The sequence below is a fragment of the Acanthochromis polyacanthus genome, chromosome 22 (assembly GCF_021347895.1).
Source record: "Acanthochromis polyacanthus isolate Apoly-LR-REF ecotype Palm Island chromosome 22, KAUST_Apoly_ChrSc, whole genome shotgun sequence".
Lineage (NCBI taxonomy): Eukaryota > Metazoa > Chordata > Actinopteri > Pomacentridae > Acanthochromis > Acanthochromis polyacanthus.
In genome coordinates, this window is record NC_067134.1 from 8,471,818 (window position 1) to 8,488,283 (window position 16,466).

Sequence of the window (16,466 nt, forward strand, 5' to 3'; positions counted from 1 at the left end):
AACTCTGAGTTTCTTAACCCTGAAATGAGGGAAACTCAGAGTTTTCCGTTTTACGAAGCGAGGTAACTTAACCCTGAGACAGAGGGGTAACTCGAGCCTGTTTCACAGTAACTTAAACTCTCGGTCAGTTACCGCAGTAACAGACTCTATGACTCTAACCTGGTCACCAGCAGGTTTATCTCAGAAAACCTCGAGTTTCTCTCTGTCTCCGCCCACTTTCAGCCACACGCTGTTTCATTTCCTCATTCATTCAGTCAGTAAGCGAGCGAGTTTTGGCGTAGAACAGCTTTTATTAACGATCCAGTGGATAAAGGAGCAGCATTAGGGGTGGCATGGTTCAGTGGGTAGAGTGGCCGTCTTGCAACCGGAGGGTTGCCAGTTCGATCCTCGGCCTGTTGTGCTCATGTCGAGGTGTCCCTGAGCAAGACACTAAACCCCTAATTGCTCCTGATGGGTTGTGGTTAGCGCCTTGCATGCCAGCTTCCGCCATCAGTGTGTGAATGGGTGAATGTGACATATCATGTAAAGTGCTTTGGATACCTTGCAGGTGGAAAAGCGCTATATACAGACCATTTACCATTACTGCACAGATAATTAAATATTCGTCAGTAGATTGTTATCAGACCGAGCATAAATGTTCTCGCATTTCCGGACAATTATCGGTTTGAGCGGCACCGTTTCGTAATCGTTTCAAGTCCATAATCTACATAAACAACCTAATCCGTCCTTACATTTACATTACCAACCAGTCATGCTCTCACATCCAGCAGATATTGTGTGTTGCGCTGCGGTTCTTTGCAAATGGAAGTTTTTATATGATGTCAGAGATGCAGAGTAAGGCAACTGTATGGAGGACAGTCAGTAAAGTTTTCCTGGCTCTGAAACGGCTTTTACTCATCATTGTGGACATAAACCTGTCAGAACATCAAGGAGGATCCACAGGATTGCAGGTGAATGATGTAGAGATCTGTTAAATTCATTTTAAATCATATTCTCTTCATGACATTGTGCTGCAGCCTCAGACTGGGATCAGTCATTTTAATTTCTTTTAGGATTTCCCAGTGTGATTGGCTGCATAGATGCACACACATCCCCATCACAGCTCCCTCACATCATGAACAGGAAGTCCATTCACAGCATAAATGTGCAGGTAGGCTACAGGTAGACTGACTACTGTTTCTAAATGTTAAAGACTGCATCATAGTTCAACATCTGTCATTCTCTGCACTGTCCAGATCATATGTGATGCTGCATACATCATTTCTAATGTGGAGGCCACGTGGTCTGGGTCTGTTCATGACTCCAGGATTTATGGAGAGTTTAACCTGAACAACAGTCTGCAGCGTGGTCAGCAGCATAAAGATTTTCACAATAGAATTTTCTTGTCTCCCTCCTTTAATATACTCTGATGTATCCACTATACATTACAGGAGAGTTTGATGGCCTTCTGCTGGGTGACAGGGGTTACCATGCCAACCCAGGCTGATGACCTCATACCCTGACCCTGAACCAGGCCCCCAACAGAACTTCAACCGGACTCACTGCAGGACCAGAGCCCGGGTGGAGATGACCATAGGCCTGCTGAAAGCCCGTTTCCAGAGCCTACATCTCCTCAGGGTGACCCCTGAGAGGGCCTGTGATATTACTGTGGCATGTGTTGTTCTTCATAATATTACCACTATTAGAGGAGAGCAACACCCTGCCCTACAAACTGAAGACCCAGATGATGAGCCCATCCACCTGCAGCTATCCAGGACAGCAGAGCAGTCAGAGACACCGTATGCAATAATCACTTTAGAGTTTAAGTCACCATCATAACCACCACAGCAAATAAAGACATGATACACATTTCATTTGCTCTTCTTTATTTCCTACAAATAAAAGATAGTTCAGTTCATGTTCCAGTAGTTAACATAATTCACCTGTGACCATCACCACCTCTAACTTGTGCTCCAGTATTTCAATTTACAGATCTGCCATGATTGGTTAGTTGCTTTATGGCCCGCCCCTTCATAGTGAGAACGGAAGCATTCACTGCAGAGCGGTGATATGAGAGTGAGGCGAGAGAGTGGACGGAGCGAAGATTATGGACAGGGCTGCACATAAGTGGTCCACATGCGCACTTGCGTACTGAACGTTGACGAATGCGCTGGGCTTCAAAGGCTTTGCGTACCGACGGCTCTGATGCCACCGAAAAAAAAGCAAGCTCTTTTTCCGGTGGCTCCGGTGACGACTCTGTCGGATTTTTTGTGAAGGGGGTGGAGGAACACGAAAATAATTACGGGGCCTGCCTCTGACATTTTGAGAAGTGCTTTTCCTCATGGTTAGAGCCATCGGTACGCAAAACGGTACGTATGAAAACCTTTGAAGCCCACGTTCAGTACGCAAGCGCGCATGCGGACCACTTATGTGCAGCCCTGATTATGGAGCACCCTTACTTCAAGTAAGTTTACAAACGGTCGGTTCTTCTCACAAATGCATCATCAGACTTCAAAGGCCAAAATATAATAAAAATGTCTGACCCAAATAAGCTCCACAGGTGTCAGGTGGGTTGCAGGAAGCCTGAAAACGTTTGAGACCCCCTCTTCCGGTAGGATAGGCAGTTGACTTACAATTTTCAGTTCTAAAATGAACATTGGTGTTTGCATATACTATTAGCTATGACCAGCTGACATCTAAATGATTTGCTGACAAAATAATATATATATTTTTAATTCCACGTTATATAAATAATAGGAAAAGGAAAACATTGGAAAAATTGGTGAGGGTAGTGAAGAGATTACAGAAGAGAAAAGTACTGGACTGTATGGAGCTGTCGTTATGGTTGTGTTTAATAGACTTACTGTCTGTTTAGTAGTGTTGCAATTGCTATAACATAACTGTAAAAGGCATATTTTTGTAAGGAAAAAACAAAATTTTGGTGCATTATCCCACGTGACACAAGCCTTGCGGTGGCGAAAGTGGCCTGACTGATTGGAAATCTCCCGGCCTGAATTTCTTTCCCAGTCCGGCCCTGTAGATCAGTGACATGTTTCAGTAAACTTAAACTACCATTTGGATAAATCTTTGGAGTGTTGCCAACTTACAATTACAAGGTCTGTTGTGGTGTGAAGGGGCCAAAAGACAAAAAAAAGACACAAAAGAGAACTAAACACACACACACACACACACACACACACACACACACACACACACACACACACACACACACACACACACACACACACACACACACACACACACACACACACACACACACACACACACACACACACACACACACACACACACACACACACACGACCTTTTATACCTCCGTTTTACAGACATCTGCTTTCTTTCTGTTGGCTGAGCAGAAGTCTATGTTAGTTTAGTCTTAATTATTTAACAGGACATGATATGGATGCAGACATTTAGGCTATGTGGATAAAACAACTGCACAGTCAAACAGCCACTTAATATTTAGGCTACTTTACAATGTAAAACATGATCAACATGAAGGACCTCCATGAGATAATGCCGAGGTCTGACCTGTTTGAACAATGTTTTTATATTTCATCTTAAGCTGCTGCCCCGTCGGGATTTCCCCTAAATGAAATAACTTACTATTCTACCATTCAGACAGTTATTCCCTGTAATATTATTACGATTACAAAGGACTACATTTAAACTTACGTATTGATCCTGTTTCCTTCGTGAAACAGGCCCCTGATTGCTGATAAATACAGCAGTGGAACAAGTTTTTGGACATCCCATACATTTGTGAAATACTGCATTAAGAATCACTTTGAGGTCTTCAAGAGTCATTTATTTTAGTACAATCATAAAACTAAACACATCCTTAAAAAAAGACATTAAAAACTGAAAATTGACTGGTTGCATAAAATGGGAAATTTGGTAGAATTTAGTTTTGTTAGTTTTTCTTGTAAACAACAAACAACAAAAATATCATTAGTATTTGTGTCTGTCTGATGCAGCCACACCCTTAGAAACACAAAAAAAGACTTTGCAACAAATATTTCAAGATAATATTTAAGATTGTATAAAAATTTTCAGGGTGTCTGAAAACTTTTTTCCCCTCACTGTATCTGTCAAAGCATGAAAATGTGCCGTTATAAAAATGCCACTATCTCCAGACACATACATGTGGTCATGGTTCCATGATGCCAATGTCATGGTAATGACTGGATGCAGCTAATTTACAAAGAAATGATTCTAAACTACATGTCAGCTTTCAAAGATTGGACTTTTCATAGAACACTTCATGTTTTTATATTTAAACTCGCACATAATCAGAGATTAGTTGATCTACTTGTTCAATATTAGAGATTCTTCATCACTGTCCTGAGATGAAAGAGACTCCTACAGCCAGTAATCTCCTAAATTAATTATGATTAATCATCAGAGAATCACTGAACCAGTTCTGCATCTAACGGGTTCCTGCAGCCCAGAGGGATCTGAGGAACCATTAAGCTGGTATTTGAGGAAATTCGCCCTGCTGCTCACTGCCTCCATCCAGACGTCTATCCCAGGGTTCTTGCCAGCGCATTTCAGCGTAATGGGCCGTTACGCTGTCAGTTTAAAAGATTACGCTGTGATTAGGGCCACTACGCTGCCTTTCAAGTTGTGATATTGTGTTTTGAGCACATTTGCTTGCGTAATATTTCCATATTTATGTGAGAAAACTTCTTTGTTGGGGCAGTTGGCGCTGTGAAAGAGTTTTTATCGACTGGGTGCCTATCGAGGTTAATTTATGTCTCCCCACCTCAGCCGTACTTTCCTGTCGATTGACCCGTTCCTGTCTAAAATTAAGAGTCGCTTCCAATCTCGGGGTTACAATGCCATGTATGGTGAATAGTGACCTAAATCATGAGCATTTGGAGTATCTGCGTGACGCCCATTGGCTGACATCTGGGCCGGCCGCTCGGGAGATTTAATGAAGGCTATTGTGCATGCGGGAGGACCTGCCGTTATGCTGAAAAAAATCCTGGTGAGAACCCTGCTATCCCTCTACCACTGATAATTCATTTAACTGAGTAACCACTTTGAATGGTTTAATTAATTTACCAGTCACTTCTGTTAACGACAGCTTTCCTCTTAATGGATTTTGCAACGAAGCAACAAAGACACTAAACAAGAAATTAGACCTGAATTCTGTGAAGCCGGATCTCAAGGACTTTAAGTTTGTGGAGGACTTCATGAACTTTTACTGAACCCTGCATTGTGAAATCTTCTTGGCAGGGGTTCAGTCTGTGTCCAGTGTGCATACGCTGGTGTCATTGTAGGGTTCCTTGTTGGTTGGACGTTGGTCCAGACTGGTCAAAGCAGCACTGTTCACCATTGGCAGAGTGCTGACAAGTCTGAGAGTTTTGTCCATCTGTTCCGTTCTGCTTGGAAAACAAACACACAAACACAGAGAACGTCAGTGTTTCCTGCAGCATTGAAGAACTGATGCCTTGCCTGAGATAGAGAGCACCCCAAATGACATCTGAAGACACTTTTACATGTTGGAATTTAACATTCAGTTGTCTGATTACGTCAGAATTCCTAATCTAACCTACATCTCCAGATTAACCTGGACCAGATTACTGTCAAAACCAGGCGTAAACTAACCGTGACGTCACCCGTTGGTTTCAACGCCGAGAAAATGAAGCCCGGATTTTGCTACTTCCTGGTCGCAGTTTTGGATTTTTTGGAGCCAGTGACGTAAAAAGCCTCATCAAACAGACTGGACCGGAGAGCAACTAGGGGCAGGATTGGCTGAGGACTCTCTTATCCCGCCCACATTTTACCGCAGAGGCTTCTGTTGCTGTCTATCAAGTATAGCCACGCCCCCTGGCTCCGCCAAATTTAACGATTTATTTAAAATTCAGTATTGATTTATTTTAAGATCGGCCACCTAATCTCTCATTCTGACCATGAAAACTAACGGGAAAAAAATCCTGAGCTGTAGAAAATTAGTCTATCAAATTTTATTTTTTCCAAAAATGAATTGGGGTCTATGGAGAAAAAGCTTTTTGGAGCCAACCCTAGCAGACGGCGTGATATTGCAAGTTTTTGACACTTCCAGGTTGGCTTCAATTCTGGAGCCAGATGCTACGTCCACTATATATACAGTCTATGGTCAAAACGAATACAGGTTAGACTGAACGATAGCTGATAATGTGTTAACAGAATTCAACTGACCACAGTTGTTCAAAACAGTTTTGAAACAATTTTGCAGCAATAGCCAAAATTATCCAATACACAATTGTGTGTACACTGTGACTGAGACCAGTCTTTACATACCTCACTGTGACACTGATTGAATGCTTTCTTTCTGGTGTGGATCTGCTGGTGTTGTTTCAGGGAATACAAAGTTGTAAAAGTCTTCTTACACTCGTCACATCTGTATGGTCTCTCCCCAGTGTGGACACGTTGGTGAACTTTGAGGTGTGCAATGTAGCTGTAGCGTTTCCCACACTGGTCACAAACGTATGGTTTAACCCCAGTGTGGGTCACTTCATGAGCTTTTAACTCTGAGTACCGTACAAATGGTTCACCACAGTAATCACATGCATACACATCATGTCCAGTGTGGATGCGTTGGTGACGTTTTAAGCTCTGCTGGTCGTTGAAAGCTTTTTCACAGGAGTCACAGTGGTACCGCTTTCTACTAGAATGGGGGCATTGATGGATCAACAACTGTTCATGCTGAGTAAAGGTTTTCACACACTGATCACAGTTGAATGGTTTAACTCCACTGTGAATGAGTTGATGTCTTGTTAGATTACTGTTCTGAGTAAAAGCCTTTCCACACTGATCACAGCTGAATGGTTTAACTCCACTGTGAATGAGTTGATGGCTTATTAAGTGACTCTTGTGAGTAAAAGCCTTTCCACACTGATTACAGCTGAATGGTTTCACTCCACTGTGAATGAGTTGATGATCTCTTAACGTTCTCTTGTGAGTAAAAGTCTTTCCACATTGATCACAGCTGAACGGTTTAACTTCACTGTGAATGAGTTGGTGGGATTTTAAATAGCGCAGCTGAGTAAAAACCTTTCCACACTGATTACAGCTGAATGGTTTCACGCCACTGTGAATGAGTTGATGATCTCTTAACGTACTATTGTGAGTAAAAGCCTTTCCACACTGATCACAGCTGAATGGTTTAACTCCACTGTGAATGAATTGATGGCTTTTTAAGTGACTCTCCTTAGTAAAAGCCTTTCCACACTGATCACAGCTGAATGGTTTAACTTCACTGTGAATGAGTTGATGACTTGTTAGATTACACTTCTTAGAAAAAGCCTTTCCACACTGATCACAGCTGAATGGTTTAACTTCACTGTGAATGAGTTGATGACTTGTTAGATTACTCTTCTGAGTAAAAGCCTTTCCACACTGATCACAGCTGAATGGTTTATCCACAGTGTGAATACATTTGTGAATTCTTAGCTTTGTTGCTGTGATAAAAGTCTTGCCACATTGCTCACAACTGAGTGATTCATCTCTTTTTGCTGTTGCCGAACCATCCTTATCCTCCTCAGAGGTCCAACATCTCACTCCATTGCTGTCTTTACATTTCTGTAGCAAAAGACAAAGATAGAAACAGAGGCAGTGATGGAAGAGCAATCATGAAAAAAATTGAACCTTAAAGTCTCAATTCCATGTAGTTGGACATGAGGCTGAAACAAGATCAAGAATCTGCAGACATGCGAGCAGCTTTGTCATTAGAAACCTAGAAATGTGTCAACAGCACACTCACAATGTCAACAAAACTATTTTCTTAGGCCGATAGTTTTCAGCTTTCTGCACGGTAGTTTTAGAATATTGGGTAGTAAAATCTGTCGATCACCGTGAAAAGCAAAGCAGAGCTGGGACTGATGGGATTGTACCACCAGGATCTCTTCATCCCCAGACTTTCTGGCCAGCCTAGCCAGGTCGGCTAACGTTAGCACAACCTCCGACCGCAGCAATGTCAACGTCGGACTATTTAACATCTGATCGCTCTCCGGTAAAGGTCTTTTTCTTCGGGATCTCCTCCTCGACCGTAAACTGGATTTTCTGTGCTTAACAGAGACATGGCAGCAACCCAATGACTTTTCCCAGCTGAGTGAGTCTACACCACCTGGGGGTGTTTACCTCTGTCAGCCCCGTCTCACCGGTCGGGGAGGAGGTCTCGCGATAATTCATCGCGAGAAGCGGAGAGTTCTGCCTCTCTCAGCCCCGACATACTCATCACTCAAATCAGTGATATTTCAGGTGATTGGACCTAAACCGACTCTAATAGCCACAGTTTACCACCCACCCAAACACAACAAGGACTTCATTGATGAATTTTCTTCCCTTCTCACCCACCTCTGCACCCTCTCCCCCAATGTCATTCTGCTCGGTGATTTCAACATTCACATGGACAATATGAATCATTCTCTCACTATGGATTTCTCATCATGCCTGGACAGTTTCGGCTTTCAACAACATATACATTTCCCCACCCATTCCAAAGGTCATATCCTTGACCTGGTCTGTTGCTCCGGTGTATCCCCCTCTAACTGCTCTTCCACATATCTCCCCATCTCTGACCATTTTTTTTATCTCATTCAATCTAAAACTGATCATCTCCACAACCAAACCTTCACGTACAATGTCATTTCGTAACATCAAGGACATGGGTTGGACATGAGAGATTGTTGGGTTACAACATCTCTCACTTTGGACATCAAAGCACTCCCCACCAACAGCACCACCTCTACTACTGATGAACTGGTTTCCCACTGCAATAACAGTCTCCATACTCTGTTGGACTCACTTGCCCCCATAAAAACTAGAACCGTGTTCTTCACTCACTCTGCTCCCTGGTTTACACCCCAACTCCGCCTCCTCAACGCCAAAGGTCGGCAACTGGAGCGACAATAAAACTGGTTTAACTATACATAAGGAAATGTACCATCACCATGTTTTTCACTACAAAGACTCCATTAACACAGCCAAATCACAATATTATGCAGGTCTCATCAGTGCAGGTGATGGGAACACCCGGACTCTGTTTTCACTTTAATAACTCCTTGCGCCCACCAGACACCTTCCCCCCTCACTTCTACTCCAACAGCTACTGTAATTCACTCGTGAACTTTTTCACTGCAAAAATTGATAATATCCACCAGCAACTGACCTCTTACACCTCCTCCTCCCCCTTTGATCCCTTAGTTTCTTTCTCTCAGCCACTCTCACTTTTCCACCTTCCCTCCTCTGCTGAAATATGTGAACTAATCAGAAAATCTAAAACATCCACCTGTCAACTTGACCCTCTCCCAACACCTCTGATCAAAGCCTGTCTCCTCTCCCTGTCACCTCTGATCACTGCCATCATCCACTCCTCCCTCACTTCTGGTTCTGTTCCATCGCCTCTGAAATCCGCTGCAATAACTCCAATTCTCAAAAAACCTGGTTCAGACCCCAACAACTTCAATAACCTTTGTCCCATTTACAACCTCCCATTCCTCTCAAAAATCCTGGAGAAAACAGTTGTATCCCAAATCTAGGGCTGGGTATCAATCTAAAAGTTTCGATACCGGTACCAATTCCGATACCTTCACTTCGATACCGGTTCCTAAACGATACTTTTTTCGATACCAGTTTTACAATATATACTCTAACAGAATGAAAATTGCATTACACATTACTTTTCACATCTTGAGTTTAATTTTCCAGTGATTTCCAGTGCAAACGAACATTTGCAAGCAATGTACAGTTCAGTACATACTGAGCCACCTTCGCGCCCGGACCCTTTCTGGCCGACCCGGAGCCGGTTGCGGCGCACCGCCGCAGAGGAAGTGCGCCCGGCGGGGGACGGCCCGTACCCGGGGAGAGGTCCCGTGAGGGGATCCTCCCGAACCGAGCGGCCGCCCCTGGCCCGCCGAGTTGAATCCCCCGGGCGGACTGCGCGGACCCCACCCGTTTACCTCTTAACGGTTTCACGCCCTCTTGAACTCTCTCTTCAAAGTTCTTTTCAACTTTCCCTTAAGGTACTTGCTGACTATCGGTCTCGTGCCGGTATTTAGCCTTAGATGGAGTTTACCACCCGCTTTGGCATATACTGCACCGCGCACTATTGGCGTCCATTTTACAAAAGTAGAGCCACGTTTTAGACCTCAGAGGCATCTTTTCCCACTTCGACGGAGAGGGACCTCCTGCTGCAGCCAGGTACTCTTGCTTCGACGACACGCTACACGACTACAGTAAATTCAATGTACCTAATATGAAACCTGTCTGTGAATGGGCAGCATGTTTTTTTCTGGCTTGCCACAATCACATGTAATGTTACAGCCAATCACAGGTTTGCTTTATTAATCAGGTGATAAGTACCGGAACATGGAACCGAAAGACGAGGCTTATTTTGATACTCATTACTACCGAAACATTTCGGTCGGTGCCATTAAAGAACCGAAGTTCGGTACTCAGCCCTACCCAAATCCACTCTCACCTCTCCAATAACAGCCTCTGAGCAATTCCAATGTGGTTTTCATCCCCACCACAGCACAGAAACAGCTCTACTTAAAATAACCAACGACCTCCTGATGGCAGCAGACTCAGGACTTCTATCCATCCTCATCCTTCTAGACCTGAGTGCAGCTTTTGACACCATCTCTCATACCATCCTCCTCCATAGATTGGCATCTATTGGTTTATCTGGCACACCCCTGGACTGGTTTACATCATATCTCTCTGGCTGCACTCAGTTCATTCAGTTAAAAACATTCACATCCCATTCATCTCCCCTCTCCTCCGGTGTTCCCCAAGGCTCTGCTCTTGGTCCATCCTCTTCATCATTTATCTTCTTCCCCTTGGCCATATATTCCGGAAATATAACATTCAGTTTCATTACAATGCAGACGACACCCAGCTCTACCTCTCCTCCAAACCCACTTCCACCCTCCCCCCCACCTCCCTCTGTGTCTGTCTCCAGGAAATCAAATCCTGGTTCTCTTCCAACTTCCTCAAATTGAAAAGCGACAAAACTGAGGTCCTCCTCATTGGCTCCAAATCAGTCCTCACTAAAACCAATAGTTTCACCATCACCATTGACAACTCCACCTTTTCTCCCTCCCCGCAGGTCAAGAGTCTGGGTGTCGTCCTCGATGGCACTCTGTCATTTCAAACTCACATCAACATCATCACCCGATCTGCATACTTTCATCTCCGTAACATGAATCGCCTCTGTCCCTCCCTCACTCCTGTCAGCACCGCCATCCTGGTCCACTCTCGTCACCTCCCGCCTAGACTATTGTAATTCACTTCTCTCTGGTCTTCCACTCAAGTCCCTCCATAAACTCCAACTGGTCCAAAATGCATCAGCCCGAATTATTACCAGGACACCCTCTTTCCACCACATCACCCTAGTTCTCCAACAGCTTCACTGGCTTCCAAACACTCACCGTATCATCTATAAAACCATTCTGCTAACCTTCAAGGCCCTCCATAACCTCGCCCCTCCGTACCTCACTGATCTACTCCATATAAACACGCCCAGCCGGACTCTTAGATCATCTTCTTCTCTCAGTCTCACCATCTCCCCTGCCTGCATGACCATCATGGGCTCCAGAGCCTTCAGTCGCGCTGCTCCCCGCCTCTGGAACTCCCTCCCACCTGATATCAGAAACATCAACACACTACACATTTTCAAATCCACTCTCAAAATCCACCTGTTCAAAGCTTACTCACTTTGACCTCTAGTCCTCCTTTGGTTTTAAAATTGCTAAATTTTCTTCTTTTAAATTCTTATGTTTTAAACTGTGTATTTGAATCCATTTTTATTCCGTTTCCTCTGTATGTTGACCTTGAGTGTCTTGAAAGGCGCCTTTAAATAAAATGTATTATTATTAACACCTTGGAAGAACCATTTGAAAGACAATGGCTTTCCTCTTTATGCTGTGAATGTTTTCTTTTAATCAACACTTATCCAGGCCTAACCTTCCTTCCCCCAGGAATGCCATGTTGCCTCCGTTTAGCAGGATCTGATAAGAACTGTTCGTGAAATTTTACGACCCACATGGAGAACTGGTTTGAGACTGGTACCAACTTTTAAATGAAACAAAACATACTCAAAATTCACATTTCTGAGATGTATTTTGTGTTTTCATGTTTACCAAAGTTACAGTAAGGACTTCATCTATAACATATTCAAAATTCACATTTTTATATAGATTAGAAGCAAACTTATTAAATTCCTGGTTTAATCCAATTTCCTCTTCAGTCCCACAGTGCCCCCTACTGACGGAGGATACGATGATTTCGGAATGAATGTCATTAACCTTTGAATTTATTTCCCATTAAGCATGTGAAACTTATGCTATTCATTACCGTATGTATGACATGTTACCATATCTTCCCTGACATATTTTTAGTATCTAGAAAAATATATAGTAATAAATTATAATAAATAATTCACGGATTTGCTAGCTTGTATAAATATGATGGGATTGCTGTGAGGAATAAACAGATCACGTTTGCGCATTTAATACCATGTGTTTTAGTTTGTTGTAATAATCATCATCTCCCCTTTCTCCTGAAGACAAAGGGAGAGTCATCAAATCATTAAGAATCGCGCCAAAGTATTCTATCCACGCCTCCAGGCCTCACAACTTGATGAAAACGGACAGCGCCCTTTGTCCGTCCTCTCACTCTCTTTCTTCCTCTGACTTGCTCCGAAAATGCTGCCGAGCATCTCAATTTTTCCTCTCTAGACGCGTCTTTTCTTTATCTTCTGAAGTCCCTTTGTTCCAGAGTTGGGTCTCTGGTAACCAGTTGTCCTTTCATTTTTGTAATTTGAGTTAGATATTTTTGTTCACTCTCAACGCAAGCCTGAATTTATTCTTTCTTTGAGCTGTAACTTTTGACAAGCATGACCGTAATTAAAAGCAGTTTTCCGTTTTTTCTAAATTTTGCGGTGGCTCTCCAGTCAACACCAGTTTGGCTATTACTCGGCAAACGCCTGCTAAACTAGAACAAGAGCCATCATTTTAAGCAAGTGACTTTTCATCGACCCAAAAAGAAGAAGAGCTGGTCACCTGCTGCTTTTTGCTCGCGGAATCTAACACCTCGGAGACCTGCTTGTCTCAGGATCAGGGATCAGCCTGTAGTGTGTTTTTCCACTTTAATTTTGAGTATAACTCAAAATCCAGACCTCCATGGGTTGATACATTTAATTTTCATTGATATTTTTTGTGTGATTTAGTTGTCAGCACATTCAACTATGGAAAGAACAAAGTATTTAATAAAAAATATTTCATTCATTCAGATCTACAATGTGTTACTTTAGTGTTCCCTTTATTTTTTGAGCAGTGTATGATGTCACCACCACCTCAAAAACCTATGATAATTTCCTTTGTCTTTGAGGCGTTGAGGAGTAGGCCGTTTTTGTGACTCCAGTCACTGAAGGCATTTATCAGATCTCTGTATTCAGCTTCATGTCCATTTCTGATACATGCCACGCAGTGTCATCAGAGTATTTCTGAATGTGGCAGGACTCAGTCCTGTATTTGAAGTCACATGTATACAGTGTGAACAGGAATGGAGCCAGGACTGTTCCTTGTGGAGCCCCAGTACTACTCATTAATGTCCCACAAACACAGTTCCCCAGCCTGACAAACTGTGGCCTTCCTGTCAGGTAATCTGTGATCCATGAAACACAGGAAGGATTCACTCCCATTTCTGTGAGCTTGTCTTTGAGGATGGTGGGTTGGATGGAGTTGAATGCATTTGAAAAATCAAAGAACATGATTCTCACATAAACTCCAGGTTCTTCCAGAGACAGGGCACAGTGAAGCATGAAGAGGATGGCATCATCCACTCCAATGTGTTCTTTGTAAGCAAACTGCAAGGAATCGAGTTTGTCTTTGACCTCAAGCCTCAGTAGACATAAAACCAGCCGCTCCAGAGTTTTCATGATGTGTGAGGTTAGAGCAATAGGTCTGTAGTCATTTAGTTCAGCCGGACATTTGATTTTCGGTACCAGTACAATACAGGATGTTTTCCATAGAACAGGCAGTCTTTGCAGGTATGACTGTGTCTCTATAGAAGCTGATGTATTCAGTAAAACAATCAAGCTGTCTGTCAATGTTCATACTGTCCTCATCTGTTTCCAGAAGCACATTCCAGTCTGTTGATTCAAAGCAGTCCCTTAGAGCTTCACTAGCTTGAGGAGTCCATTTTCTGATTTTGACTTTAGTTGCAGGCTGTCTCAGCACACAAGGTTTGTAACAGGTCTGCAGATAAACCAGGTTATGATCTGACCTGCCCAGTGGTGGTAAGGCAGTAGCTCTGTAAGCTTCTTTGACATTGGCATACAGGAGGTCTAGGGTTTTATTCTCTCTGGTAGGGCAGTTAAACTGTGTAAATCCAATCAGATGAGAGGAGAGGCTGACATGATTTAAATCTCCTGATATTATAGTTTTTCTCAATTGCTAAAACATTAAACTCTATTGTCTGAACCAAATTCTCAGTTGCCTGAACCCACTTATTGAATCTGTCACTCTTGGCAAAACCATAAGCACTTTCCACCTGTTTTGACACATCTTGTCAACACATTGTCATTGTGATGCACCTGTGTTGCATAATGGTGAGCACAGGTGGCAAAAGTTAAACACACTTAAAGCTCAGGTGTCACAAAATTGATCACACTTGTGGCTAATGATGTGAGGGTACATATAAGCTAGTGGTTCAACGGATCATCATTGATCCGTGATCCATTCGGATCGACGTCATCGGTTCGGTACACACGTGACCTGTGGATCGATTTCTGAAAAAAAAAAAAAAAGTTGTGCTCCGTCCACACACAGCTTGTGGCAAGCGGAGGAAAGGAGGAGCTTGAACGCCCCGCGACACTTAAATCTGCTGTATGGTATTGGTTTCCCTGTCAAATATGACAAGGAAGGAAAGAGGTCAGAGGACAAAACTGCGATGGTGTGTAGGCACTGTGGCATAAGAATGCCTTATGCCAGTGGAAACACATCGACCATGTCCATACAATTGCAGCGACACCACCCGGGTGTTTTGCTGACCGGAGATAAAGCAAAGGCTAGCCAACAACCGTTCATCACCGCAGCATTTAAGCAGCCTCTCCCTGCGCAAACCGACCGGGCTAAAGCTATTAAACGCTATCGGTGTGTTTATAGCTGCAGACATGAGGTCATATTCAGTTGTGCAAAACGAGGGCTTTAAACACATGCTAAAAGTGCTTGAGCCACGTTATGACATCCCATCGCGTACACACTTCAGTGAAAAGATAGTGCCAGATCTTTACGAGCTGGAGAAGAAAAAAGTTGTGGATGAATTGTCCCGAGCGTCGGCTATTGCGCTCACAACAGACGGGTGGACGTCCAGGGGAACTGAGAGCTATGTGACGATAACCGCTCACTTTATCATAGCAGACTTGGAGATGAGAAGTCCAGTGCTGCAGACACGCCCCCTCTACGAGAGTCACACAGGCATTCATCTTGTGCAGGTACTGACACAAGCAGTGGAAGAATGGAAGATAGGGAGGCCCAGCGCTAATATCCCAGTAACAACTGATAATGCAAAAAATCTAATAAATACAGTGAATGCGGCAGGACTGGGCCCACAGATAGGGAGCTTTGGCATCGCGAAAAGGAATCTCAGTCAATAAGATGGACCGCCTCCTTGGGAGAATCAGAACGGTGGTTTCCTACTTCCACCGAAGCACAACAGCTGCTCATGTGCTTAAGACAAAGCAAGACATGTTACAGCTGCCCAATAACAAGCTCATACACGATGTCCCAACAAGGTGGAACTCCACCTATGATATGGTGGAGCGTTATCTGGAGCAGCAGGCAGCTATATACTCTGCATTGAGAAAACCCTGAAGAAAGAAAACATCATCACCCTGTCTGCTGATGATGTGAGAGTTGCAGAAGAGGTCCTCTAGGTGCTTAAACCCCTCAAAACTGTCACATCTCTGCTGAGCACTGAAACTTCACCATCAATGTCAATGAATCTGCTGCTGAAAACAAGGATTCTACAATCCATGGCTCCAAGTGTGGAAGACAGCACCATCACACAAGATGTCAAGGCTGCCATTAGAGAGGACCTGAAGCCCAGACACACTTCACCCCCTACTCTGAAGGACTACCTTCACAGAGCTACTGCCCTGGATCCCAGATTTAAATCCCTGTCTCACATGGACCCTGCCCTACGTCAGAAGACATACAGTGACCTCATCACTGAGATTGTGAGTCATCTGGGTACTGAAGACTCTGATGAGGTAAAGAAAAAGAATATTATTTCAAAAAATTATAAATGTAAATCTACATGCATTTTCCATTTCAGTAATAATGGCGACTATTAAATGTTATTGCCACATGTTTCATGTCTATGAAACATTAAAATAATTAATAGGTTTAATTAATCAACGTATTTTTTTCTGCAGGGTCAAGCTGTAGAGCCTCCACAAAAGAAATCAGCGA

The 16,466-nt window shown here is 43.4% G+C and overlaps 5 protein-coding genes across 43 annotated transcripts in view; 2 read left to right on the forward strand and 3 right to left on the reverse strand.

Moving 5' to 3' along the window:
* Positions 1-16,466, reverse strand: part of LOC127531769 (zinc finger protein OZF-like) — a 180,895-nt gene that overhangs the window by 75,904 nt on the left and 88,525 nt on the right. The window lies entirely within an intron of this gene.
* Positions 1-16,466, forward strand: part of LOC127531760 (zinc finger protein OZF-like) — a 188,509-nt gene that overhangs the window by 56,067 nt on the left and 115,976 nt on the right. The window lies entirely within an intron of this gene.
* LOC110972652 (zinc finger protein OZF-like) overlaps positions 1-16,466 on the forward strand; it is a 124,784-nt gene that overhangs the window by 34,161 nt on the left and 74,157 nt on the right. The gene's annotated exons all lie outside the window — the stretch shown is intronic.
* Positions 1,849-12,709, reverse strand: LOC127531891 (zinc finger protein OZF-like). Its single transcript, XM_051942195.1, has 4 exons — positions 12,667-12,709; positions 11,497-11,631; positions 6,289-7,472; positions 1,849-5,390 (listed from the first exon to the last, which is right to left on the reverse strand). Exons 1-4 carry the CDS (start codon positions 12,707-12,709, stop codon positions 5,277-5,279), a joined length of 1,476 nt encoding a protein of 491 aa, XP_051798155.1. The 3' UTR covers positions 1,849-5,276.
* The window catches only part of LOC127531771 (zinc finger protein OZF-like), a 102,800-nt gene continuing 88,182 nt past the window's right edge, over positions 1,849-16,466 (reverse strand). For both annotated transcript variants that reach the window (XM_051941773.1, XM_051941774.1), the window contains exon 5: positions 1,849-5,387. The gene's annotated coding sequence lies outside the window, so the exon portion shown is untranslated. The remainder of the gene's footprint in view (positions 5,388-16,466) is intronic.